The sequence below is a fragment of the Eptesicus fuscus genome, chromosome 18 (assembly GCF_027574615.1).
Source record: "Eptesicus fuscus isolate TK198812 chromosome 18, DD_ASM_mEF_20220401, whole genome shotgun sequence".
Lineage (NCBI taxonomy): Eukaryota > Metazoa > Chordata > Mammalia > Chiroptera > Vespertilionidae > Eptesicus > Eptesicus fuscus.
In genome coordinates this window covers 35,910,742-35,938,598 of record NC_072490.1, presented here as the reverse complement: position 1 = coordinate 35,938,598, position 27,857 = coordinate 35,910,742, and the positions used below count along the sequence as shown (strand labels likewise).

Here is a 27,857-nt window from a genome sequence, read left to right as displayed (position 1 = left end):
TTTAGATTTTGTCCCAATAACATCCTTTATAGTGAGAGGTGTTGATCCAAGATTCAGGCGTAGCCCCCAGTCATCATATCTTTCTAATCTTTCACTCTGGAATAGTTCTTTAACCTTCCCTTGATTTTAAGACCTTGACACTCTTAAAAATTATAAGCCAGCCAGTCCCAGTCATTTTGTTGAATGATTTTCAGTTTGGGTTTATCTGATATTTCCTCCCGATTAGACCCAGGACATGTATTTTCAGCTGAATATAGTGGAAATGTTACTTCAGTGCATTCTGTTGACAGCACACAATGTCCAGTTGCCCCATTACTGTGGGTGTTAACTTTGATCCTGTTACTAAGATAGTGTCTGCCAGATTTTTGTCACTGAAGAGTCACTTTTTCTTTCCTTTGTAATTAATACATTTGTTTGTGGAGAAATTCTCTGAGACTGTGAATGTAGGCTTTTAACTTGTGTACCCACTTTCGGGAAGAGATATTTATTCTTTATTACTTTTGTATTTGATTAAGTTTTCATTTAAATTGATTTGTACATGCATATTTTCTGTCCTCTGAGATCTTAGTCCTTAAGAAACAATAAATAATAGGTTTAGAGACCTTCCGAGTCATATGGCATATCTCCGTATGTTCTTGACTTCTTACTCCAGTCTCCATATTCCATGGTAATAAGCCTGAAGTTTGTCCTCCCAATCACAGAAGCCTGAGTTATCTCTTTCTCTTGTTTCTAGAATCCATATTAGTAACATTTGAGAGCCATTCTTCAAGGGACTAAGGTATATTGAGAGGAATATGAGCTAGAATTTATATTTGTAGACTTTACAATCAGGCAGATAGAATGGAGACATATATGCAAAGAGTTGAACAGCACTACTAAATGTAGAGGTAGCTTAGACACAGAAGTGATTAACTGTAGCTGACGGGAGGAGCATGAGAGGAGTAAAGAAAGTGAGGGGCAGCTCTGGGAAGTCTTTCTGTAACAGAAAAATCTCTGATCTGGATTTTGAAAAGTCCCAGGCAGTCATGGGGGCTGGTGTGCCTTTTAGACAGAGGGGGGCTGTTCATTCAGGGTTGTGGAGGCAGGACAGCAAGTATGTTAGAGTAGAGGAGCACCGAGCAGCTCAATGTTTCTTTAGCATCAAGTCAGAGGTGGAGAGTAGCAGGGCCAGCAGGGTGGCACTAGAGAAGTTGGAAGGCAATCACAGAGGTCCAAGAGAAAGTAATGAAGGAAGCCAACAGCGGTGTGATAACTTACCTGTTTAGGATGTGAGATGCCACTGATGTAGTCTTCCCCGCATATTATGAGCTTCAATAAATATCAAATGAGCTTCATCTTGGCTTAATGATGCTGACATATGTGTGAGAGTGATCTGTGTAGACTGCATTTACCACTTCATGAAGATGTGTTTGCATCATTACAAGGTACATATTGTAGACCAGCAAATGTGGCCTTGGAATCTGGTCTTGCAATCTGTTTCCCCCTCAGCATCCTTGCAGATCTCTGCTACTCTCTAAAAATATTTTTCCCAAAATGTCAGTCTCCCTAAAAACAAAACACATTATTGTCAACTTCAAAGGATCAAAAATAACATGTTTGGAAGATCATTTAGTCCAGGGGTCAGCAAACTACAGCTTGCAGGTCAGATCCTGCTCAGGGCCTTTTTTTGTGTGTGTAGCTATGAGCTAAGAATGTTTTTTACATTCTTTAAGAGTTGTAAAAAAAAAAAAAAGAAGAAGAAGAAGAAAGAAAATATGACAGGAACTGTTTTGGCCTGCAATGCCTAAAATATTTACTATCTGGCCCTTTTCAGAAAAAGCCTGCCAATCCCTGGCCTCTTGCCTGACAGCCTGATACAGTAATCCTTTGTGCACTGTTACTTGGCAAATAATCATCTAATATATGCTTGAGCACTTTCACTAATGGAAAATTTATTTTCGTTCTAGTCACTTTATTTCCTATTTGGACAATTCAGGCTATTAGTAATTTTTAAAATCTGCTGAAAATTGTCTCACTATAGCATCCATCCTTTGCCCCTTTTGTGGGGAAGAGAGCTATTATTTCATGTCAACATTTACTGAGCTAATATACTCTAGGCACTGTGCTAAGTGCTGAAAAAAAGATGAATAAGACATGTTTTTTTCATCAAGGATATCCCAGGTGTTATTTCTTGGCACTAAAGCAGCTGAGCTGGCAGTGTTATCTCTCTCATTCCCTGTCTTTGAGCCATTGGGTTAGGACTTTTGTCTTTAATGATTTTACTTATTTTTGAATTGTTATTTCACATACACAAAATTCAGAAGGGCAAAGGGTCATACAGTGAAACTAAGGTTCTCCTGACCCCATAGCTTCTTTCTTAGGAAGTCACTACTAATGTACATTTCCTGTAGGGATTTGATGTTAAAGAATAACACGAACACAAGGTTTAGGTCCATTTGGACAGAAACTTTTAATTAAGTCTCCAAAGGTACTATTTTTAATCTATTTGTAGGTTTCTGAGAATGACTTCGTTTTATTTTCATAAAAGCCGGAAATTTGCACCAAGTTTGGGTGGTAGACACAGCCCTAGAGGGTCCCTATTGCTTAACCACCCACCTACTTTTTCAGTTTAATCTGAACTAGATGTTTTGGTTACTGCTGGGATTCTTGTTCATTACAGTATTGAATCCTCATGAAAGCCCTTCCTCTTTCATTGGAAGTGACACAATCCCTTCTTGTGTAACTCCTGGGTTTCATATCCTGAATATGATAGAAATTGTTTGAAATAAAATTGAGCCATACTTATAATGATGTCTCTGTCAGTTTCTTTTCTTGACTATGTCTGTATGTAATGTTGAAGGCCAGAAATCTCACTGCAAGTCTTAATTTTTAGGAAGCAGGTAATGTTTGGACCTAGGTTAGTTACACATAACTATGTATCTATAACTCACTTCCCATTCTCTCCAGAATTCCCTCTCATCATTACTTCTTTAATCTTCTCTTCCAGTTTAGGGAAGATGGCAATGTGACATAGATGTATAGGTTCCTAAGTGATGCATTTATATTTGAGTATCCTATTTAGATGTTTCTAGCAGATACCTAATCACATGTTGCTGCTGTTGCTTAAGGCCTTCCCATTTTCTTAGCCTGTCAAACAACAGTTCAGCAGCTAAACACCAGCCATAATCTTTTGTGAAATAGGCTCTTGGATTCTGTTTGGAATTTCTCAAAGATCGAATAAGTCAGAAATGTTTGAAGGATATATCTGTTATGCAGATTACTTTCTTAGTATGCCTGTCCTTTATCCTCTAAGTGGTCATCCTGTGTAACTTCACCAGCTGCTGAAGTGCTATGTGGAAGAGAGTTTTCTCCTTTGTCCCTGGCACTGGTAAAATTCCATTTTGAACTCAGCAGGTCATCAAAGTGATGATGTGAACAGGTTTCTGTTGACCTTTAACCTTTTGCACTCGGATGTTGAGTGTGACTCGACACGGTTAGCATTGGTAGCAGCTCTTTTTATACTCTTTGAATGTATCAATAATTTGAAATGTAAAAAAATCCAAATAAATAAGTTTGTATGAAAAGAAACTCCAGTTTTTTATTCTACTGCCGCGCTTTGTAAGATCTGGGGTATTTAAAAAATTAAATCCCGAGTAGAATAAAGGAATAGATTAAAAAAAGCAAGCGAGTGCAAAGGGTTAAGAGTGTGTAGGGATCTGATGATCCATCACACAGAGGAAACCCATTTGTACCGCTCTCTGCTACTGTGTTGAATTCCTTTTATATTCAGTGATTGCTCTGGCCACTGGCTTTTTCTTCTTGGTTCTTGAGTCAAGAGAGTGTGTGTGTGTGTGTGTGTGCTTTCAAAATAATTGGTTATTTTTTAGCATATGTGGGGCTGATGGGCAATATAAACGTTCTGAAGGGGGGTGGATAGGGTATGCCTTCCTTCAAGGAAGTATAGTATAGTATGAAAGTCGGGGCTTTGAAGCCACCAGACCTGGGTTATAAACTCAGCTCTTCCACTTTCTGTGTGACTAGGCAAGTTACTTAACCTCTTTCTTCTTCCCGTTTTCTTCTTCTTTTTTTTAAAATCTTTATTGTTCAGATTATTACAGTTGTTCCTCTTTTTTACCCCCCATAGCTCCCCTCCACCCGGTTCCCACTGCACCCCATCCATGCCCTTACCCCCCACCACCACCACTGTCCTCATCCACTGGACAAAAATTACAGTCTTCCCGCACGCCCCACAACCCTTTCCCCCCCCCCCCCCCGAGGATTGTCAGTCCACTCCCTTTCTATGCCCCTGATTCTATTATATTCACCAGTTTATTCTGTTCATCAGATTTTTTATTCACTTGATTTTTAGATTCACTTGTTGATAGATATGTATTTGTTGTTCATAATTTTTATCTTTACCTCTTTCTTCTTCTTCCTCTTATTACAGAATACCTTTCAGCATTTCATATAATACTGGTTTGGCAGTGATGAACTCGTTTAGCTTTTTCTTATCTGTGAAGCTCTTTATCTGACTTTCAATTCTGAATGATAGCTTTGCTGGGTAGAGTAATCTTGGTTGTAGGTTCTTGCTATTCATCACTTTGAATATTTCTTGCCACTCCCATCTGGCCTGCATAGTTTCTGTTGAGAAATCAGCTGACAGTCGTATGGGTGCTCCCTTGTAGGTAACTAACTGTTTTTCTCTTTTTGCTTTTAATATTCTCTCTTTGTCTTTTGCTCTTGGCATTTTAATTATGATGTGTCTTGGTGTGTTCCTCTTTGGATTCCTTTTGTTTGGGGTTCTCTGTACTTCCTGGACTTGTAAGCCTATTTCTTTCACCAGGTAGGGCAAGTTTTCTGTCATTATTTCTTCAAATAGGTTTTCAATGTCTTGCTCTCTCTCTTCTTCTGGCACCCCCATAATTTGGATGTTGGTACACTTGAAAGTTGTCCCAGAGGCTCCTTACTCTATCTTCATATTTTTGGATTCTTTTTTCTTTTCCAGTTGGGTGTTTTTTGCTTCTTTGTATTTCAAATATTTGACTTGATTCTTGTAATCCTCTAGTCTGCTGTTGAATCTCTGTATATTATTTTTTATTTCAGTCAGTGCATGCTTAATTTCTAGTTGGTCCTTTTTCATTATCCTCGAGGGTCTCACTAAATTTATCAGCCTTTTCTAGAAAATTCTTGAAAAACCTTATAACTGTGGTTTTGAACTCTATATCCAGTAGTTTGCTTTCCTCCATTTCTTTCATTTGTAACCTGTTTCTTTGTCTCCGCATTTTGGCTGCTTCCCTGTATTGATAGAGTGGCTTTGTGTGCTAGGTGTCCTATAGAGTCCAGTGGCTCAGCCTCCCCAGTTACCTGAGGTGGACACACTTTGTGCACCCCTTTGTGGGCTGTGTGCACAGTCTTGTTGTAGTTAAGCCTTGATTGTTGTTGGTATCACTCGGAGGAATTGACCTCCAGGCCAATTGGCTGTGAGGATCAGCTGTGTCTACGATGGGAGAACTTCTGTGCTGGAGACATCCGTATGAGGCAAGACTTGCTTCAGTGGGGCTTTGGTGCTCACTGAGTCTGCCCCCTGAGTGTGTCCCTTATGGATCTGAGGAGTTGTAATCTGGATGGTCCTACTCTGACCCCTGGGTACACTGGCTCTTGGATCTCCAAGGAGGTGCTAATTTAGCCTCTGCCTGAGGCCACCCAGTAGGAGCTACGGAGAGATCTGCAGATTCCTCTTCTTTGTTTGGGTTTTGGAGGTGCCCAGATGAGGCCCAGATTTGAAGCAATGCAAGCTGCTGTGGGGCCTTGGGCCTTCTTTTGGATGTTCTGGGTCTCTCTGCCTCAGCTACAGTTTGATAGGTAAGTTTAGATTTCAAAGGACCAGGCCATTCATATGCAAAACCCTCTGTGCACAGCTTGAATGGGGTGGAGTCTCAGGACAGAGCAAACAGCAATGGCTTCCCGTCAGCCCTGCCCTAAGAGGTCCCCGGGTCTCAGTGTCCCTTGGTAATCGCTTGCAAGCACCTCTGAGAGAAAGCTGCCCTTGAGTTCAGCCCACTGCCAGATAATCCATTTTCTCCCCTTCTGAGAGTGGGTCCCCAGAGTCTCGCCCAGAACTGGAGTTCAGAGCAGTCGGGAGCTTGTGTCTCCCTCCTGCTTGAAAAAGCCAGCCACGTACTCAGTTGCCAGCCCTCTCCATGGGCGCCTCCGTACCTCTGCCCTTTACTTCTGCAGCTCCTCTGAGTCTCAGTGTGCCTTTCTCTTCCCTTCTAGTTGTAGAATTTCCACTCAGCCAGCCTTCCTGTGGTTCTGGATGATGTTCGTTTTGTCTTTTAGTTGTAGTTTTGAAGATGTTGTGTGAGTCGGCAAGTTCAGGTGTGTACCTATGCCTCCATCTTGGCTTCTCTTTCCCGTTTTCTTTTCTGTACAGCCGCTATTACAGTGGTCCTCCCTTATCCATAGTTTCACTGTGTTAGTTACCTATAGTCATTCTTGGTTTAAAAATATTAAATGGAAAATTACATATATAAACAAGTCATAAGTTTTACATTGCACACCATTCTGATTAGCACAGTGAAATCTCATGTCATCCCACCTGGGACATGAATCATCCTTCTGTCCAGTGTATCTATACTGTATATGCTACCTGCCCATTAGTCACTTAGTAGCCATCTCTGTTATCAAATGAACTGTCTCATTATCACAGGGTTTGTGTTTAAGTAACCCTTATTCATACTTAACAGTGGCTCCAAATCACAAGAGTAGTGATGCTGGCAATTGAGATATGCCAAAGAGAAGCCATAAAGTGCTTCCCATAAGTGAAAAGGTATGAATGTATAAGAAAAAACATAGTATATATAGGTTCTGCATTTTCAGGCATCCACTGGGCATCTTGGAACATATCCCCTGCAGATAAGAGGAAACGATATTCAATGACTTTTAAAAGGGTATGATCAAAAAGGCTTGGCCGACATGGCTCAGTAGTTGAGCATTGACCTATGAACCAGGAAGTCACAATTTGATTACTGGTCAGGGCACATGCCCTAGTTTCGAGTTTTGTCCCCATTGTGGGGCATGCAGGAGGCAGCCCATCAATGATTCTCTCTCATCGTTAATGTTTCTCTTTCTCCCTTCCTCTCGGAAATCAATAAAAATGTGTATTTTTCTAAAAAGCAAGTATGGTTCATGGTGACAAATGCTCTAATGGAAGTTTTCATTTGGAAAAGGGAACTATTGATACCTACTGACTATGGGTTTTAATGAAAGCTTCATAAAGGACCTTATGAGATGAGGAGAAATTTTCCTGGTAGATGGGGAGAGGTTTCCAAGGGGCCTCAGCAAAGGCATAAGGCCGAGAAACTGGCAGGCCAAGGCAGGGATGACACCTGACTCTCTGTGTCTTAAATCTAGTAAGCGTTTGGTTGGTTGGTTGATTGGTTGGTTGGTTAACAAGGGACTGAAGGGACTGAAGTCATTGACCCATGAACACATTTCTGTGGGGAGTGGAGGTGTGAGATGGCATTGTCTGATGCACGATGTTGCAGGTCCATACTAAGGCAGCAGAGAGTTTTAAAGACAATGATGCATTGTCCTTTGTGATTGACTAAGCTTATTGATTATGTAGAAAAATATTTAATTATTATAGTTCCCACTTCTTGTTTTCTGCTTGTTTTTCTGAGTTTGTTAAGTCCCCATTGTGAAATTTTTATTAATTCTTAATTGGATTTCTGTTGGCAAAGCATATTTTTAAATATGACAAACACATTAAGCCTGTTGAAAAACAACCACCCATTAAGAATCCAGTAGCAAACTTAACTGGCCTCTGGAACATGCCGGGACACACAGTTGGTTACTTTCCCATGCTGATCCTACCCTTACAGCATGTTCTGTTTTTAATAATCTACCCTCAAATTCCACTTTAGAAAGCTACCACTGAGCTCCTTTTAAAAATGAAAATCCAATGGCATTGACCAGGCCTCATTTTCTTCTTATTTATTTATTTATTTATTTTTACTTTTAGTGTTCTTTGCCACCATTTGTCATTACTCTCTTCAAACGTTTTCTTTTCTTTCTTTCTTTTTTTTTTTATGCAGTGTGCAGATATGGTTTAATCTTTTCTTGATAATGATTGGTTTTTTTAAATTTATATTTTTATCATTTACAGTATTATAAATGCCCCCCATTTCCCTCCTCCCGCATTTACCTCCCCCTCCACTCAAACCCTGTCCCATCCCAGGCCTTCATTACACTACTGTCTGTGTCCATCAGCTATGCATATATGCATAGAAATTCTCTGGTTCACCTCCTTTCCTCACCCTAACCCCCCTCCTCTCTGAGATCTATCATGCATCCATGCATCCATGTCTCTGGACCTATTTTGTTTGTCAGTTTATTTTGTTAATTAGATTCCACATATATGTGAGATCATGTGATATTTGTCTTTTAATGGCTGGCTTATTTTGCTTAGCATAATAATCTTCAGAACCATCCATGCTGTCACAAAGGGTAAGAGATCCTTCTTTTTTAAAACCTGCAATACCTGACTATTTAGTCAGGAACACTGACCTCTTTTCCCTTAGATAGTAAAATTAAAAAAAATGACAACAGTAGCTGTCTGGTGTGACTGAATCAAAATTATACCTATTTTTTTCAGATCGGTAAAAAATATATTTTTTTGGTGTGTTGCAGAATTTTAGTAGTTAGTTTATATGTGCCATGAGATGAAAAAGGACTGGTCTAGGACTCTCTTCCTGCCTCCTTCAAAGCAATTTTGCCACCATAGACTTCTGTCATATTTCCTGTTCCAAACTGTCACTTGCTTCCCACTCCAGATTTCTTCAGCCTCGCTTTATTTTTTTTTTTTTTAATCCTCACCCAAGGATATGTTTTCATTGATTTTTAGAGGGAGGGATGGAGGAAGCGGGGGGAGAGAGAGAGAGAGGGAAAAGGAGAGGGGGAGAGACAGAGAGAGAGACATTGATGTGACAGGGAAACATTGGTCAGTTTTTTGTGCCCTGGGAACCAAACCCACAACGTAGATATGTGCCCTGACCAGTATTTTGAACCCACAACCTTTTGGTGTGAATTCAAAATACCGGCCAGAGCCAGCCTCACTTTTGAAGCCTTCTCCATCTTGTCCTGTGTAACCCACTTAGCTTTGTGTGTGCATTGCTGTTGCACAGTACCAGCCCTCCTACTAAGAAGAGCTAGGCTCATGCTTCCTGGTTTCTACCACAGCAGTTCCCTGTCTTTTTCCTTCAGCCCTCTGCCCATCTTCAACACCCTACTCCTTCACAGAAGCTTTCTCCCTGCTCTGCTCCACACTCCATGTTGATTTTTAGCACTTTTATGTAATACTAACTTTGCATTTTTCATATAGATACTATCAGTCCAAAGCTCCTTATCTCTAATTCTAAAATCCAACAAGTTTGGAAGACTTAGCACAAAACTGAGGCAAAAATCTCTGAGTGGTTGTAAACTGTCTTTTTAATTTGTTTATTCCACCTAGTGTGCCTATTTATACTTTCTGCTGCAGAAATACGAATTTGGTGATGGGGTAGTTGGACAGGATGGAAAGTGAAGGGAACTTATCAACCCGCACTTTTTGGAACTGCCAAGTTTCTCTAGTATTGTGCTTCTCAGACTGGGGTACCTATATCCATGAGAGTGTGCAGGGAGTATAGGGAGTTACTGTGTATACATGCTCGATTGCCAGGAGGGTCAACTTTATTTGATGATTTGAGGGAAAATATGAAATATTAAAGAAAATGTAGTAAGGCACAAAATTTTCATGCATTTAAAGGATAAAAGATGAGATTTCAGAGAAATGCAGGCACTGTGGTTAGGTGGGAAGAAACGTCTTCATTCTCCTCGGCTGGAGTGCTCAAGCACTGTTCTTTTTCAGAACTCAACCGTTTGTCTTGTTGTGTTTCTAACTGGCTGGACTCCTGTACTTGTAAACTTCTCTAGGGCCACACAGGATGGCAAAACTGCTGAGACTATGACTATGTGTAATAAAGAATAACACTAATTCATCAGTCACACTGATTTGGACAAAAAAGGAAGATGTACAAAAGTGAAGGCCAAGAAAAGTTCTTAGAAAAATCAGTTGTAACGTAAAGAGGCTAAACTTGACAACACGGGCAAATTACTCAGGCTGATTTCCAAAGATGTATCTTCAGGTAGCCCCCATACCTCTCATTGTCTATTTGGTTGGTTCCCCAACCCCCACCCCCAGTTTTATTGAGAAATAATCGACATACATTCCTGTATAAGTTTAAGGCACACAGCATGGTGACATGATTACCACAGTAGGCTCTACTAACTTCCAGCTTCACATATAGATACAATAAAAAGAAAAGGAAGAAAAAAGGGAAAATTTTTCCTTATGATGAGAACTCTTAGGACTGAACTCTCTTAATAACTATGTGTCATACAGCATTGTTAGCTATAGTCATCATGTTGTACATCACATCCCTACTAATTTATCTTACAACTGTAGTTTGTTTCTTTTGACTACCTTCCTCCAATTGCCCCTCCCCCCATCCTCCACGTCTGGTAACAAATCTGACCTCTTTTCCTACGAGCTTGGTTATTTTTTATTTAGAATCCACATATATGAGATCATACGATATTTATCTTTCTCTGACTTATTTCACTTAGCATAATAACTTCAGGGTCCATCTATTTCCTTGTGTGTGTTTTTTAATGTTTGAATAATATATATATACTAGAGGCCCAGTGCATAATTGAATCATGCACGTGTAGGGTCCCCTCCATGCTTTCGCTTTTCACGGTGGAGCTGGGTGCCTGTCCGCTGGTGCCGGAGCAGACAGGCACCCAGCTCCCGCACTTTTGATGGTCCGCGGCCGCTGAGGGGGCTACCCTGCTGTTGAGAGGTGCAGGGGGTGGGACTCCCGCCCCCTGCGCCTCTCAACGGCCACTGAGTGGGGCTGCCGTGGACACCTGGCGACCCTGCCATTGAGAGGCGCAGCTGGGTGTCCGTGGCAGGCCCCCTCAGCGGCCGCGGATCTGGCCTTTGAGAGGCACAGGGGGCGGGAGTCCCGCCCCCTGCGCCTCTCAACAGCAGGGTAGCCCCCCTCAGTGGCAGCGGATCCGTGACTCTCAATGGCCGGATAGGCCACCCCGAGTCCCGCCCCCCAGCCTCCCGCCACCCAATCGTGGGCGTAGTGGAGTGATGGTAATTTACATGTTACTCTTTATTAGATAGGATATATGTGTATGTATGTATATATATACACATACACATACACACACACACACACACACACACACACATATATGCATACATATATACTAGAGGCCCAGTGCATAAGATTCGTGTACTGGCGGGGGCGTCCCTCAGCCTGGCCTGCGCCCTCTCACAGTCTGGGATCCCTTGGGGGATGTCCGCCTGCCAGCTTAGGGATCGGGCCTAAGCTGGCAGTCAGACATCTCTCTCACAGTCCAGGGCTCTCGCAGTCCCGGACTCCTCGCTCCTTATCGCCCACCTGCAGTGGAGGCAGGAGAGGCTCCTGCTACGGCCCCTGCACTCACCAGCCGTGAGCCTGGCTCGCTGCCTCTGGGCTCGCCAGCTGTGAGCTCGGCTTCTGGCTGAGCGCACTGACCACCAGGGGGCAGCTCCTGCGTTGAGCGTCTGCCTCCTGGTGGTCAGTGCGCGTCATAGAGACCAGACGTTCCACTGTTAGGTCGATTTGTATATTACGCTTTTATTATATAGGATCACAGCTTCTTTATCTATTCACCCATCAGTGGATACTTAGATTGTTTCCATGTCTTGAGTATTTTAAGTAATGTTGCTATGAACATGGGTGTACAGCTATCTTTTCTAGTGTTTTTATTTGCTTTGGATATATTCTTGAAGTGGAATTGCTGGGTCAGATGGTAGTTCTACTTTTAATTTTTTGAGGATCCTCTTTTCCATGGTGGCTGTACCAGTTTATAGTCCCACCAGCAATGCACAAGGATTCCCTTTTCTCCACATTCACACCAGCATTTGTTATCTCTTGTATTTGATGATGACCATTCTCACAGGCTTGAGGTGATATTTCATTGCAATTTTAATTTGCATTTCCCTAATGACTTGTGATGTTGAACATTTTTCCATATACCTGTTGGCCTTTCATATATCTTCTTTGGAGAAATGTCTTTTTAGGGCCTTTGCTCATTTGTTCTTTTGCTATTGAGTTGTATAAGTTCTTTATATACTTTGGATATTAACCCCTATCAGATATATGGTTTGCAAATACTTTCCCATTCTGTAGGTTGTCTTTTCATTTTGTTGATAGTTTCTTTTGTTGTGCAGAAGTTTTATTTAGTCTCACTTGTTTATTTTATTTTTTGCCTGTGCTTTATGTGTCATATCCAAAATATCATTACAAAGACCCCTGCTAAGAGTCTTTATTCTTATGTTTTCTTGTAGGAGTTATATGGTTCAGTTCTTACACTTAAGTTTTTAATCCATTTTGAGTTAATTTTTGTGAGTGGTATAAGATATATGTCCCGTTTTATTCTTTTATATATGAATATCCAATTATCCCAGCACCATTTATTAAAAAAAAACTATCTTTTCTCCATTGAATATTCTTGGCTCCCTTGTCAAATAGTAATTGACTATATGTGCTGGGGTTTATTTCTGGGCTCTCAGTTCTGTTCCATTGGTCTATTTGTCTGTTTTTATGCCAGTGTGGTACCTTTTGCTTCGTTCTTTTTTCTTAGGATTTTTTTTTTCTATTTGGGGTCTTCTGTGCTTCTATCTAAATGTTAGGAGAGTTTTTTTCTATCTCTGTAAGACATACCATTGGAATCTTGATAGGGATTACATTAAATCTGTAGATGTCTTTTGGTAGTATTGATATTTTAACAATATTAATTCTTCCAATCCATGAACATAGGATACCTTTCCATTTCTGTCTTCATTGATTTCTTTCATTAACGTCTTGTAGTTTTCAGTAGAGATCTTTCACCTCCTCAGTTAAATTCATCCTAAGTATTTTATTGTTTTTGATACTAATATAAATTGGGGTAGATTTCTTTGTTTTTCAGAAAGTTCCTTTTTAGTGCTTAGAAACACTACTAATTCTTGCATGTCAGTTTTATATTATGCAACTTTACTGAATTCATTCATTAGATCTAACCATTTTTTAGTTGAGTCTTAAGGATTTTCTCTATATAAAATTGTGTTATCTGGGAATAGAAACAGTTTTACTCCCTTTCTTCTTTTGTTTGTTTTAATTAAGCATTATTACAAATGTTTATTTTTACCATGTTTTGTGCTATTTAGTTGTGTTCTATTTTGTTTTTCAGTAGGCACCAAATAATGGCAGCATCTACGGGGGATCCTGGACTCTTTAAATTGCAGTTTGCCCCATTTAGCAGTGCCTTGGATGTTGGATTTTGGCATGAGTTGACCCAGAAGAAGCTGAATGAGTATCGGCTGGATGAAGCTCCCAAGGACATTAAGGGTTATTACTACAATGGTAGGCAATATTAAACTCCATCTTCCATCATCTTCTGTTATATTCTCTGCCCTCCAGTATAGGGTCAGCTTTCTTTTAGCAAGGACACTTTTGTCTTTTACAACTAATGGTCTTTACCAGTTTCTATTTTATTTCCTGACTTTTGACCCAAGTTTATTTTTACCTCTTTTTTTCCTATTGTGGGAAAAAGAAAGGGTGCTGTAAAACCCCAGTTATTAATCCAAAGAATTAATACTGGTTACTTAGTATTGCTGGGGGAGAAGATTGGAAATATTTTTTCCCAATTAAATTTTTTTCTATATTCTTAGAAAATTTCTCAAATTCACAAAAGCTCTGTCATTTTAAGCTAAGCCTCTGTTTAGTTTGGATAACCACGAATTTGCTGGGGCATTTTGGGCTCAACAAAGAAAACAAAATTACACACAAATATTTTTGTTTTGAATGCTGCTTTTAATGACTTACGATTGAAAATGTGATAATGCTTCTGTGCAGGTGATTCTGCCGGGCTTCCAGCTCGCTTAACATTGGAGTTCAGTGCTTTTGACATGTGAGTATTTCTTGCTCCAAATCTATAGTGAAGAACACTGTTTGCCTTTTTCAAGAAATGAGTACTCTTAACCTCTCTCATAGGTGGACCACAGGGAAACAGGTAGCTCCTGGTGAACAGAGCCAGTTCCTCATGATTCTCTTTACCTCTCATAACAGAGACACAAATGCTAGATGCTTAAGACTACCTCATTTATTTTTTCAGCAGGTGTTTATCAGAGCCTATTTGGTGCCAAGTACCATGTAGATTGATTGAGACTTAGATAACATTCCTCCTGAGTTTGATTATAGTTAATATTTTGTGATTCTTTATTGGTATCTCTTGATTTATTCCTTTAGTTGCTTACCCATGAGCATCACTGAATGTTTATTAGGCTACTTCTATATAGAAGCTACTGTGCAAGGTATTCTAGGGATATACATAGAAATATGACATATACCCTCAAAGAATTTTTTGTCTGGTTGGAGGCCATGGGGAGTTGCTGCAGAGAAGAGAGGCATTTATTGATTTAAATAGCTAGGCATTTTCACATACATAAATAATCTTTTCAGACCTGCCAGGTGTAATTTCTCTCTTTCAGATGAGGGAACTATGGGTCAAAAGGTAAAATGGCTTGCGGAAGGTCACATGTGACCTAATTTAGGAAGCACTCATGAGAGAAAGGTAAAGTGTATTTCTGAAGTTGCATTGAGTAGCCAGGGGCATTTTGTTATCATCTACAGAAATAGAGAAACCGGAAGGGGCTAAAATTTTTGGAGGAGGTAAGTTTGTTTTAGAACATGTTGAGATGACAGCATCCAATAGAAATGTCCAGAGGCACTGGAGTCAAGCAGGATTGGTCAGACTAGGTTGGAGAGTCTTCCATGAAGGAAAGATCATGAGGCTGTAAGAGAGGAAGAGACTCTCCTGTAAGAAGAACAAAGGGCCAGAACATACCTGATTAGGGAGGACAAGAAGATACAGAACTACCAAATGAAACGGGAGTTATCAGAGAGGAGAAAGAACCAGAAAAGAGTTACAGAAACCAAAGAAGGAAATGTTTTCAGGAAGGAAAGAGATGGTCTACAATGTCAGAAGCAGAAAGGTCCAAGTTCAATGCAAGGGTCACTGGATTTGATTAGGTCTTTTGTGGTCCTTGAGAACTGTTTTTCAAACTGAATTCTACACAACAGGATCCTTGTTGGGGGCCTATAAAACAATTGAGAATTAAAGACTTACAGCAAGCATGTTGAACTCGCAGCCCGCAGGCTGCATATGGCCCACAATGAATATTTTTGCGGCCCAGCCAATATAATGGTATGTAAGAAACATTTTAATAAATATTTCGTAACTTAATTTTTACAAATCCTGTTATACATCCTACCTAATAATAGAGTAATATGCAAATTGACCGCACCTTCACTATGCCTAAGCCACGCCCACCAGCCAAGCCATGCCCACCAGCCAATCAGGAACAAATATGCAAATAAACCCAACCAAGATGGCTACAGCCACCAAGAGCGGGAGGGAGGCTTGGGTTTCCACGGTAACAAAAGAAGCCATCCTGTTGCCGGCCTAAGCCTCCACTCAAGGCTGCAAAGTTTCAATTATAGAAGGTGAATTAACTCCAACAGAAATGGCTGCTGGCCGCAGAGCAAGCAACAGGCTTGGCTTTGCTCCAGGCTACAAAGTTTCAATTGTAGAAGGTAAATAAATTCCAGATACCAGGGCCTCCTCTTGGGTTGCCAGGGGGCGTGGCCGGCCTGCAAACCACCACAGGCCCCTCGCTCAGGCCACCCCTCGCCCCAAGGGAACCCCCACCCTTCAGGGCAAACCAGTCAGCCCCCACCCATGCACCAGGCCTCTATTCTATCTAATAAAAGAGTAATATGCAGATTGACCATCACTGCAACACACAATATAGCTGCCCCCATGTGGTCAAAGATCCTGCCCCCATGTGGACACAAGATGGCCACCACAAGATGGCCAGCAGGGGAGGGCAGTTGGGAGGCACCAGGCCTGCAAGGGAGGGCAGTTGGAGGCGATCAACCCTGCAGGGGAGAGCAGTTAGGGGTGACCAGGCCGGCAGAGGAGGGAAGTTGGGGGCAAACAGGCTGGCTGGAGAGCAGTTAGGCATCAATCAGGCTGGCAGCGGAGTGGTTAGGGGGTGATCAGGCTGGCAGGCAGAAGCAGGTTAGGGGCAATCAGGAAGGCAGGCAGGTGATCAGTTGGGAGCCAGCAGTCCTGGATTGTGAGAGGGATGTCTGGGCAGTCGGACATCCCTCAAGGGGTCCCAGATTAGAGAGGGTGCAGGCTGGGCTGAGGGACACGCCCCCCCTCCGTGCACGAATTTCGTGCACTGGGCCTCTAGTTATATATATAAAAAAGCCTAAGCAACCGTCTGACCATCTAACCTGTAGCTATGATGCACATTGACCACCAGGGGGAAGACATTCAACATAGGAGCTGCCAAGTGATAGCAACTGTGCAGAGTGCCCTCTCGCACTCCAGGACCCCTCGGGGGATGTCAGACTGCTGGTTTCGCCCGATCCCCGCAGGCCAGGCCAAGGGACTCCACCTGCTGGAGGGACCCTGCTCATTCTGCAGATGCCCTTTGAGCCCCAGCACTGCCCAGGTGCGGCTGGCTGGAAGGTTGGCTCCAGGGCATGTCAGGCCCGTCTCGCCCAGTCCTGCCCTGCTGGCCACCTTCTAATTAATTGCCTTTCAGTGTGCACAAATCCATACACCGGGCCTTTAGTTATTAATAACGAACTACAATGTTTCCTAATGACTGATTACTATGATCGTGTTGCATTCATTTCCCTTGCGCACCTTATGCGTTGGCGCACCGTTTCTCTCCACTAATACTATTAGCGAATATTTTAGCACCCGATTGCCACGTCACTAGTCTTGTACTACCTTGTTTGTTGCGCAACAGGAAATATTTTGCTTTCGGAGAACAAGAAAAATCGGTTTATTTGCGTTACACTTACTAATTTGTGCAGTTATTGAGTGTCTGGTAAGTTAATGTTCAAGAAAAAATATTAAATTTTATTAAAATTTTCTATTATTTTATGTTAACGATTACTCATTTATTTCAGCCCTTTGTATTCAGCGTTTCTCTATCGAAATAAACCTACATTTTTATGAAAATTGAAGCTTTTGTTTTTTTGCAGCCCACATAAACTTAAACCTTGTTTATTTGGCCCGTGTTAGCCTTTGAGTTTGACATGCTTGACTTACAGGCTTCAGTAAGGTCCATGTTTTCTGCTTTCTTGTACTTTAGCAGTGTCAAGATAAGGGATTTGGGGAAGGCAGAGATCTTTGTAAGGACTGCCTGGTTTTTTGTGTTTTTTTTTCTGGTTTTTGAAAATGACAATAATCAAAGGTTAGGGTATTTCAAATAAAGTAACCCTAGAATTAAAAAAAAAAAAGTTTCTATTGATTTTAGAGAGAGAGAGGAATGGAGAGGGGGAGAGAGAAATATCAATGAGAGAGAAACATAATCAATCGGCTGCCTCCTGCATGCCCCCTACTGGGGATTGAGCCCGTAACCCGGGCATGTGTCTTGGCCTGGAATGGAACCAGCAACCTTTCAGGGCATAGGACGATGCCCAACCAACTGAGCCACACTGGCCAGGCTCATAGAATTTTTTTAAATCTCTCCAAAATTCAACACATTTTATTCCTTTATCTCAGTCAAATTGTAAAATTCTGTTACATAGATGCAAGACAATGTTAGTTTTTATATCTTTAAAATGTAAGTGTTGGTCAATAATAAATTCCTGTGATTACTTGTCAAAACAAATTAGATCCTAGTAATCGCTTCCCTGTTTTGGCAAAAACTAACTTAATTTTGGAGCAATTGCAAGATAATGAGGAAAGTACAGACAGTGTACAAGCAATAAATTATTTGAAGATGGTAAAGTGGAGACTATCAGTAGTATAGTTTTAATGTAATCTAGATAGTCTAACATTCATCATTGCCTCTCTCCTATCTTTATTCTGATACTAGAATGAAGATTATTTTTTAAAAGATATTAATAGTTTCCTTCGTTGGAACAATGATAGAAAAAGCAGTTCACAGAAGTTTGTAGTAAGTTTGATCTTACTACAAAATCCAAGCATCTTAAACTTGAGTGATCCAGAAGTTTTAGTTGAAGGAGTTAAGAAAATCTGTGATCCCACAGCTATGACTTTCACACAAATTGCTTGTTTTTTTCTGGTCATGTTTGTTCATTTAGCTACTGAATGAACAAATGTGAGGCTCCCAGGAAGGCAGTGGGGGAGAGGAACAAGAATAAAACATAGTCCCTAGTGTTATGAAAATAGCTCTGGATTTGAAGGCTATCTACAGCCAATTAACCAAGTTACCTAGAGTAAGTCCCTTTAGTTTCTTAGCTTCAGTTTCCTCATTTCTAACTCTCAGCTTCTAGTGTTCCTTCTAGTTCTAAAAGTGTATGATTTTCTGAGTCCCTCTTTCTTAGGATGGTTGGTGTTATGGTCTGAATGTTTGTGTAGCCCCAAATTCATATGTTGAAAACCCAATGCCCAAGGTTATAGTTTTAAGTGGTGGGGCCTTTGGGAAGTGTTAGGTCATGAGGGCAGAGAGAGCTCTTACGGATGGGATCACTGCCCTTATAAGAGTCCCCAGAGAGCTGGCTTGCTCCTTCTGCCATGTGAAGGCAGAGGGAGGAGTGGGCAGTCTGTGATCAGAAGAGGGCCTCACCAGAACCCAAGCGTGCTGGCACCTTGATCCAGAACCCTGAGAAATATATTTGTGTTGTTTATAAGCCACCCATTCTGCAATATTTTGTTATAGCACCCAAACAGACCAGGACAGTTTGGAAGTTTAATGAATGCACTTAGAGCTCCTTATTATTGTACTTATTTTTATTACTGCACCTCTGCATGGGTTTGTAGGAAAATCTTTATGAATTTATTCATCAAACACTGAATGCTTCTTATATGCTGGATGTGTAGGTGTTAGGAATACAAAGACTTATGAAACACGGAGCTCTGAAGGGCCCTGGATAGAGGTAGAAGATAAATATTTGCATTATAGTGTGCTCTGTGCTGTAATAAATATGGAGAGGTAATAGTTATTTCAGAAATACTTATTAATTGTTTCCTCTGTATCTTGACAATAGGTAATGTGCTAGGTACTGGGCATACAGAGAGGAATAAGATACAGTTGAAGAGCTAACAGTCCTAGTTCTCACTTACAACTGCCATGAATATTTCAGCTTTGCATAGCACCAGATAAATCCCCTCTACTGTGAGTCTCTGGAAGCCTCTTGGATCTCTGCCAGAATTAGCAACACAGAATTCTGCTCTCTAAATTGTATTAGGTAAATGATCACTTTATAGTCCACTTTGTAGTCCAGGGAGGTGGTCCACTCTTCTTTCCTCTTAAGGCTTCATCGTCCTTGGGGGGGAGGGGTGCGGGGGCTTGCCTTTGTGTGCTGCTTAAGATGGAATTGTCACTTTCAGGTAATAATATATAGAAAGGGAATGAGCCAGGGTGAAAACAGGTAGAGGAAACATTCCCAGTCTCTTAAAGGTCCTAGCCAGGCAGGGACATGCATCACTCCCTCAGATTCTGCTGGGGAGAGTGCAAAGTCTCAATTATGTTGCACGGAAGCCTGGGATATGTGGTGCCCAGCTACCAGCATCTTATATGTATTCTGTTTCTGTTTAAGAAGAGAATAGATTTTGGTGGACAATTTTTGTATAAGCATGAAACTTTGTTTTTTGGGTGTGTGTTTTTTAAGTTTTTCTTTCCCTGGGCCTCTTTCCCTTGAGGAACATTTATCTTTTTTAGTCATAAGAACTATTTTTCTTCGCTAAGCTTCAAGATGGACTCAATTAGAGAAAAGGGGAGCCCTCAAATAACTTAAAAAGTAGTTAAGGAAAGAAGACTCATGCAAAATTATCTGTGTGGGCCTCAGGCTGTCTCTCATTCTCTCCTATCTTACTACTACCTAACATAGATCTGGACATGTCCTAGTTTCTCAAATAATTATTGCATTTACTTACAAGCAGTCTAAGTGCATGGCTGTCAAAATGGGATAGGATGTGGTTGATGGAAAGATACCAATGGACTCTGTTAGAGGATGTTATCATCAGAAACTCAGATTATTTTGGAAAGCAGGAGATAATGCAGCATGCTCCCAGACTGAGTATGACTTCCCAGAGTTCCCTGTGGCCATGCAAAGCTGTGGAGTAAGGTTCCTACAAGTGTGAAAAGTGACCTCAGCCCTTCTGGGGGATTTATTCCATCCTGACCACCTCCACTGCCTGTCTGTTCTGGAGACTCTGGCCACATGCCTGGTTTGGCCAAGTGTAATAACAGGTGCAAAACAATCTCAGTACTTTCTTGAGTAACCACTGGGAGACTGAGTGAAGTGAAAGCCAAATTTTCAGAGATAACAGGCCTGGGCTCAGGCCTTTATGAGATCCAGTCTTTAAGGTTAGTGTACACATCATTTTGAGTTCACTGTTGGCTGTAGGGAAGATTTCTAATTCTGTTTTTTTAAACAGCTTTATTGAGGTATAATTTATATACCATAAAACTCACCATTTAAAAATGTACAATTCAGTGGCTTTTAGTATATCCACCAGGTTGTGCAAACCACCACCACCATCTAATTCCAGGACATTTTCGTCACCCTCCAAAAGAAACCCCTGTACTCATTAGCAGTCACTCTTCATTCCTCTCTTCTCCCTCCCTCCAACCCTAGACAACCACAAATCTACTTTCTGTCCATAGATTTGCCTATTCTGGACATTTCATGTAAATGGAATTATAGAAAACTAAACTTAACAAGTGTTCAGGACTAGAATTTGAACTAAAGTCTCTTGTTTCCAAGTCTAGGGCTCTTTCCAGTTCTCATCTGAGCCACATCTTTGTGGAACAAATGGAACTTGAACCTTGAAAATCTAGAAGAATGGTTTTCTTTCCCAAGGTCACTTTTTATATTTGTTTCCCGGGTCACTTCCCCTGGTAGAACTTTAATCATGAAAAATGCTTCTCTGTTGAAACGTCCTCTGGTTCTCACTCACTAATTGCATGAGCACTGATGTTCTAGGAGCATAGCTGTCCTGGCAGTTGCTTGAATTCTCATGATGTGGTTTCTTCCACTCTCAGAGCAAGGCTTGGGCATGGCTTTCACACACCCAGGACTTTTGGACATTTAGGAAGGAGAGTATCTTCCTCCTCTTGTGCTTGTATCTAAATTAGATCTTATCCTCTTCCTTCTGTTTCAGCAGTGTTTTCTTCAGCACAATGTAGGTCTAGTTTTTCAACTTCTCCATTTCTTCCTTTTTCCCTCTAGGCTTAATCTCACCTCTTCATGATATCATTTTCTCATCAGGACTATTTTTGATGGCCTCATTTTACCTGGATTAAAAATATTCTTATGTTGGGGTAGACTGGTGACAAACAGCCTGTGATTGCTAACTTATCAGCTCCCAAAGGAAGGCTCTGGACATTGAAAAATGCTTCACCCCAGGGCTTGGCATTTGAGCCTTACAGACTGCATTTGGCAGACTCTTTGTCACTTATTGGACCCCTTCACACCTGTTGTAGGCTTAGATCTCTTCTTGCAGCTCCTCTGAACCCAATTTTACTCAGACTTAGAATGAAGAGACACCAGGTCTTTTAAATACAGCTACCATCAGTGCAATAAATACCAATGCATTTTTCTTTTCTGCAGTAGTTGTTAAGTGACAACAGTATTAGGCTGCTGAGATGATATTTTTTTATTTAGCATCATCTGTAACCACTAAACCACAAGTTAATCATTTTAGAGAAGAGAGCAGATTTCTCCACATCTGAGTTTGTGTTCAGAATCAACTCATCTTTCCCTCTCTTGACTTTGATTACTCTGAAGACTGTGAAGCCTTCCTGGGCATTGTACTATACACTCGTGGCATGATGGATTGGCAGGTGGCCCAGGTGTAACACATTTTGTCTGTGTGACTCAGAGAACCACCAGGGGTTTGCTCATAAGCAGCTCTGTTCACAGCCTGTTTGGGCTGGGCTTGGTTCTGGGACAGTCAGAAGAGAGGGTCATGTTCCTGGCCCCTAAGGAGCTTACTGTCCTCTGATTGGGGGGGATATGACTGTTTGTCTTGAAAACACTCTAAAATATTATACTTTGTTTTATATATAAACCATTACCAGAGACAATGGGAGATGGCTTCCTGGAAGAGGAAGGTTTGAATGGGGCCCTGAACCCTGGGAAGGCCTGAGTGAAGAGTGGGCAGCATAGTATCTTGGAGTTAACTAGTTCTGACTTTAGATTCTAGCTCTACCTATTCTTATATGACCTTAGGCAAGTTATTTAAACATGTTATGAGAATTCAAGCCTTATACAGTTCTTGGCACAGTAGAAGTTTAATAAATAATGTTTCCCTTTCAGGTTAACGGTGGAAAAAAATAAAAAATAGAGAAAGAACTTATATTTGGGGGGCAGTGGAAGAACAGCATGCTTAGGGTTTAGGGTAAGGGGAATATAGAGGCTTTTGAGAGATTCAGTGCCTGTTTTTATTTTTTAAGCAATATATTCATCTTTTTCCAAAGAAATGTACAATCAGTCTTCTATTTGTTCCTCCAGAGTACTGTCCTCTGTCTCTCACTGATGTGCTAGTGTGTTTGTCATTCCCTGGCTCTCTGAGTCCCAGCTGTGCCTGTTAACCATGTTTCTGTTGTATCCAGGAATGCTCCCACCCCAGCCCATTGCTGCCCAGCTGTTGGAACACTGTATAACACCAACACACTCGAGGCTTTCAAGGCTGCAGATAAGAAGCTACTTTTGGAACAAGCAGCAAATGAGGTTAGCTGGGAAAACATGATGTAGTCATTGTATTTTCTGTGGTCCTGCAGGCATGGTGTTTCTGATCAGATGCAGGGATCTGTCATAGAAACTAGTATATAGTTGATACTCAAAGATAGTTCGCTTCTGTGTTGGTGGGAAGGTCAGAGAGAAGACACTGATGCTCTCACCTGGGGTTAGGCCAGAATGCAGGGCAGTGTGTGAAAAGCTTTGCTGCTGATCGCCCGTTATAACATTCTGAAACAGCTCGACCTCTGTCTGAGTTCTGTTTTTATGTCTGAATGCCTTTGGGTTCTTTGTGCCCCTTGAAGAGGCTTTCCAGTTCTAAGCACTGGAGTGCTGTTGGAGCTGATAGTGTAGTCTCTCTAGTATCCTCAGGGCTAAATCTAAACCACGCCGTGTGATTTACACGGCCCCTCGTGTCCTGGCCTCCGTGGCCTTTCTGTCCTGTCACTCTTGCCCCTGCCTTCTCTAACCCGGTCACAGTAAATCACTTCTCATTCCTTCCTTCACTTGCTTTTTGTTCTCTCCTCTTTTCTCAGGACACGATGTTCTCACTGCCTGGAATGTCTTTCCTTTACTTCTTCATATCTGAGTTAGTGTGAAGAACTAAAATGGGGGGACAATTTATTTAAATGCCCTCTAAACCACTTAATTGAGTGGTCCTCACACTAGTCTCAAAAAAATAATAGAGTCTTGCCCTGGCTGGTATGGCTCAATTTGAGTGTCACCCTGTGCACCGAAAGGTTTGATTCCTAGTCAGGGCACATACCTAGTTGCTGGTTTGATCTCCAGTCCAGGTGTATGCAGGAGGCAACTGATCAATGTTTCTCTTGCACATCCGTGCTCCTCTCTCTCTCTTTCTCTGTCTCTCTCTCTCTCTCCTCGTCCCCTACCTCTCTTTCTAAAAACATCAATAAAAATGTATTTAAAAACAAACGAACAATAACAACAACAAAAAAAAGAGTCTTTTAATGTGAGTGCACGCCATGGTCAGAGAAGGAAGTTTCCTGCCGTTGGTCTTGAAGAAGGTGTCCCTTCTGTCCCTCATGATGAATGCACGTGGTGATGGTTGTTCTTGGCCTGCAGCTTGACTGCTTCTGGGCTCCTGCTTTGGCTGTACATTTAAAAGGCCGGCTCCAAAGTTGGGTCAGGTCTTAATCCATCATGGAAAAAGCAGGTTGCTCCCCACAGGAATCCTCACTCCTAGCCCAGGGCTCGGACTATCCCCACAAATCCCCCCACTTGGCTGATCAGAAGCTCGGGTCTGCTCTGCAGCAGTCCACTCCTCCGCAGTTATTATTTCAGTAGCAGGAACTTCTCTCTGCTTAATTCCCTCTTCTACCCATATGTAGGGAATGGTTCTTATTGGCACATAAGAACCATTTATTTGTCTTGCATAGTGACACACTGTTTAGCAACTAATATTAGCTACTAAAACATCTTGTGACAGGCAGCTGCTGACCAGTACCAGCTTCTGCTTCTAGTCACAGAACTTGCTGAGTATTCATAAATTTGAAGTTCATTCTCTTTCCTTCATATCTCAGGGTGAAATAATCCAAAATAAGACTTTAAGAAACCCCTCTACATAGTTCAAATCACTGCCTCCCATAAGTCCTTCCTGGCTCTTTTCCCTCCCATCTTTCAGCCCAGTGTGGGGTTCCTCTCAGGAATTCTACATCCTTCTGGGATGCACATCCTACCTGGTGGTATACTTGGATATTTATGCCTTAATCTCTCACTAGACTGTAAGCTTCTTGAGGGTAATTTTTATTTTTATAACCCTGATGTGCCTGATATATACTAGGAAACATTTGTTGAAGGAAATAACAGAGGCATGCTGAGACCCACCGAGAGGAGGCCTCTGGGTTCTCTCACTTTCCTCAGCCTGTTATGAGAGTGTGGCTGGTGGAGAGGAGTGGGAAATGGGCAGTGAGGTAATGGCCAACTTCATTGCCTGGGAAAAGTGGTGCCAGGCCTGTGGGAAAGAAGAGTTTGGGGCTATACAGCTCTATGCTTCACTTGAGAGTGAAAAGCTCAGAGATACCTGATAACTTACCTCGACACTTTTTTTTTTTTTCTGGCAGATATGGGAATCCATAAAATCAGGAGCTGCTCTCAGAAACCCTGTCCTCCTCAACAAATTCCTCCTCTTGACATTTGCAGTAAGTAAATGGACTCTGGGTCACAGGACATGCTCACATGCCCTGGCCAAGCCCATTGTGCCAATAAAACAGTCTGCTCTCTTCTCCCGAAACCAATGCAAAATTAATTCATTCTTACTGATCATACTGGTATAACCATACATATTACTGGTAATAATTTCATGGCTTATATAGCGCAGTCATCAAACTCTTATCATTCAGGACACAATAAAATCAGATTCAGGGAGTAGTGGTTGTTGCTAATGTCTTTATTAAATACAGTCCTGCAGAGCTTGGTTACTTTGTTCATTGACATAAGAAAAAGGTAATCTCTCGGGGACCCTTGCCATCCTCAAGCTGCTGTAGACTAGAGATGACACTACCTTGCTTGTCCACACAGTTACGTTTTGTTAAGAAGGAAAAATGTTTTATATAAGTGATATCTAATTAAAATAAACATTGAGGTCAGCTTTAAAGAGGAAAAGAAATCACATTAGGGTAACATCTGCTGCCTAGGGAAGTAAGGGAAAGAAGCTGGTCCTGGTGATGGGGAAAGTGGTCAGGGTATATTGTAGAGCAGCAGTCACCAAATGGTGGTCTGCGAGGTCCAAAAGGTTGGCAACCACTGTTGTAGAGATACCAGCGAGACACACACACACACACACACACACACACACAACACACACACACACGTGTATATCTACATATATATGCAATGCACAGGCATACCTTGGAACTATTGCATGTTCGGTTTCAGACTACTACAGTAAAGCTAGTATTTGCAAGAAAGGGAGTCATAATCTTTTGCTGGTAGAAGGTCTTGCCTTCAATTTGTAAAAAACACAGCATCTGTGAAGGCACAATAAAGCAAAATTCAATAACACATTGTGTTTTATATGTGTATATATCTGTATACATCTACATATAAAACTAATTTTTCCTCTGTAATAAAGCATGACTACATACTATTCTGTCGAGTATATATTCTATAGACTCTTGTACAGCTAGATTGTTTCCAATACTCACTGTTAAAAAAATTTGCTTCAGTGAATGATACTGGCCATACTGATATTTTTCTCCCTTTGTCCATTTTATTTCTTTAGAATAAATTCTTTGGAGGGGGCATATGAAGATATTGATATTGGTGTACATTAAGTGTGGTTCTTCACTACAGCTTCATCAGTTAATTGTCTTTCCCACATTTTCTTTCTTTTTTCTTCTTTTTGCCAAGTTATAAGTCTTAGTTTTTTTCCTCCCCTACAAACTAATCCTCCCTTTTCTCTGAATGCTGCCTCTCTGATTTACTGAGAGAATGATAAGAATCAAACTGGAAGCTATATCAAAGGGCAGCTGTATAAAAGGATCACATTTTCTAACAAGTTATACTGCTTTAATGTGTATTAGTGGGGGTACAGAAAAAGCTTTAAATTCTTTATGGAATTTCTAGGTGCAATTTGATGTTGGTAATTTGTAAAATTGAGTAATTTTGTAGGTTTACTACTAGAATAGATACAAATAGTGCTAGTTAAATATTTCTAGTTTTGTTACTTTAACATCAATATATTTTCTATACCAAGAATTCTAGTTAGTGGAATCTAGTTGAAAATTTGCACTTAAAGAGAAAAATAACATTCACTCTCACTTAACGTTTTAAGGCATTTCACAGACTCAGTATGTGTGTTAGCCTATTGCCCTTTTACTGAGCAATCTTAGCCTACCTTCAAAAGAATGAAAAGTCTCTTATCTTTTAAAATCTTCAGGCACAAAGGGCTTTATGTTAATTTAATCAAGACCTTTTGTGTCCTGAAAAGAATCCTAAGAAATTCAAGCCTTTGGACTTTTGAGGATGACCTGATAAAGCTCCTTAGAAATTGTGAAGTCCTTCATCTTGAATTGTTTAACCTTTTACTAAAGGTCATTTATGACAAATCATTTAAGTACAAAAAAGAAATAATCTCTGGAGATGTTGTTTCTTTTTTTTCTGCTGTTTTTAGGACTCAAAGGAACAGGCACCTCATTACTTCAGTTTTGTAGTTTGTTTTGCTCTTGTTGAAAGAAAATTTATTCCTAATTGATCAATTAGTGGCAGAAATAAAGAGTGCAGAAATTGTAATTACTAGACTTTCTCAGCTGGACACACCCACCAACCCACCCACACACACACATATATATAAAGTTTATATTTTAAAAAGTCATCTAGTATGATTTAATTCAGATGAAAAGTGCAGAAAAGGCAAATACATAGAGACAAAATAGATTAGTGGTTTCCAGGGGATGGGAATTTTCTGCTAATGCAGCAATTTTCAACCTTTTTCATCTCTTGGTACACATAAACTAATTACTAAAATTCTGCAGTACACCAAAAAATATATTTTTTGCCGATCTGATAAAAAATAGGTATAATTTTGATTCATGCACACCGGTTGGCTATTGTTGTGTTGACTGTTGTCATTTTTTAAATTTGACAATCTAAGGGAGAAGAGGAGGTCAGTGCCCCTGACTAAGTAGTCAGGTATTGTATATTTTAAAATTTTTTGTGGCACATCAGTTGAAAATCGCTGTGGTAGTGGTTTTTTGGTGATTTTTTTTGTAGGGGGGTGATGAAATGTTCTAGAATTGGTAGTGATGGTAGTATAACCTTGTCAATATACTAAATAGACCACTCAGTTATATACTTTAGCATCATGAATTTTATGGTATGTGAATTATATCTCAATAAGGAGCAATCATCCACTTTTTATTCATAGCAAGATTTAAGAAGAAATATTAATTAGCCAAATAAATTGCATCGTGGTCAGTGGTAACAGACTGGCATGTAAGCTGTCAAATAGCTACATAACTATGGGTTCCTATACATGAGTTTTTC

At 40.8% G+C, this 27,857-nt stretch overlaps 1 protein-coding gene across 3 annotated transcripts in view; it reads left to right on the top strand.

Moving 5' to 3' along the window:
* Positions 1-27,857, top strand: part of ATG7 (autophagy related 7) — a 320,218-nt gene that overhangs the window by 82,095 nt on the left and 210,266 nt on the right. For all 3 annotated transcript variants that reach the window (XM_054708192.1, XM_054708191.1, XM_028127347.2), the window contains exons 2-5: positions 13,309-13,481; positions 13,974-14,028; positions 22,730-22,847; positions 24,935-25,012. In XM_054708192.1, coding sequence (XP_054564167.1) covers positions 13,309-13,481; positions 13,974-14,028; positions 22,730-22,847; positions 24,935-25,012 — 424 coding nt within the window. The remainder of the gene's footprint in view (positions 1-13,308; positions 13,482-13,973; positions 14,029-22,729; positions 22,848-24,934; positions 25,013-27,857) is intronic.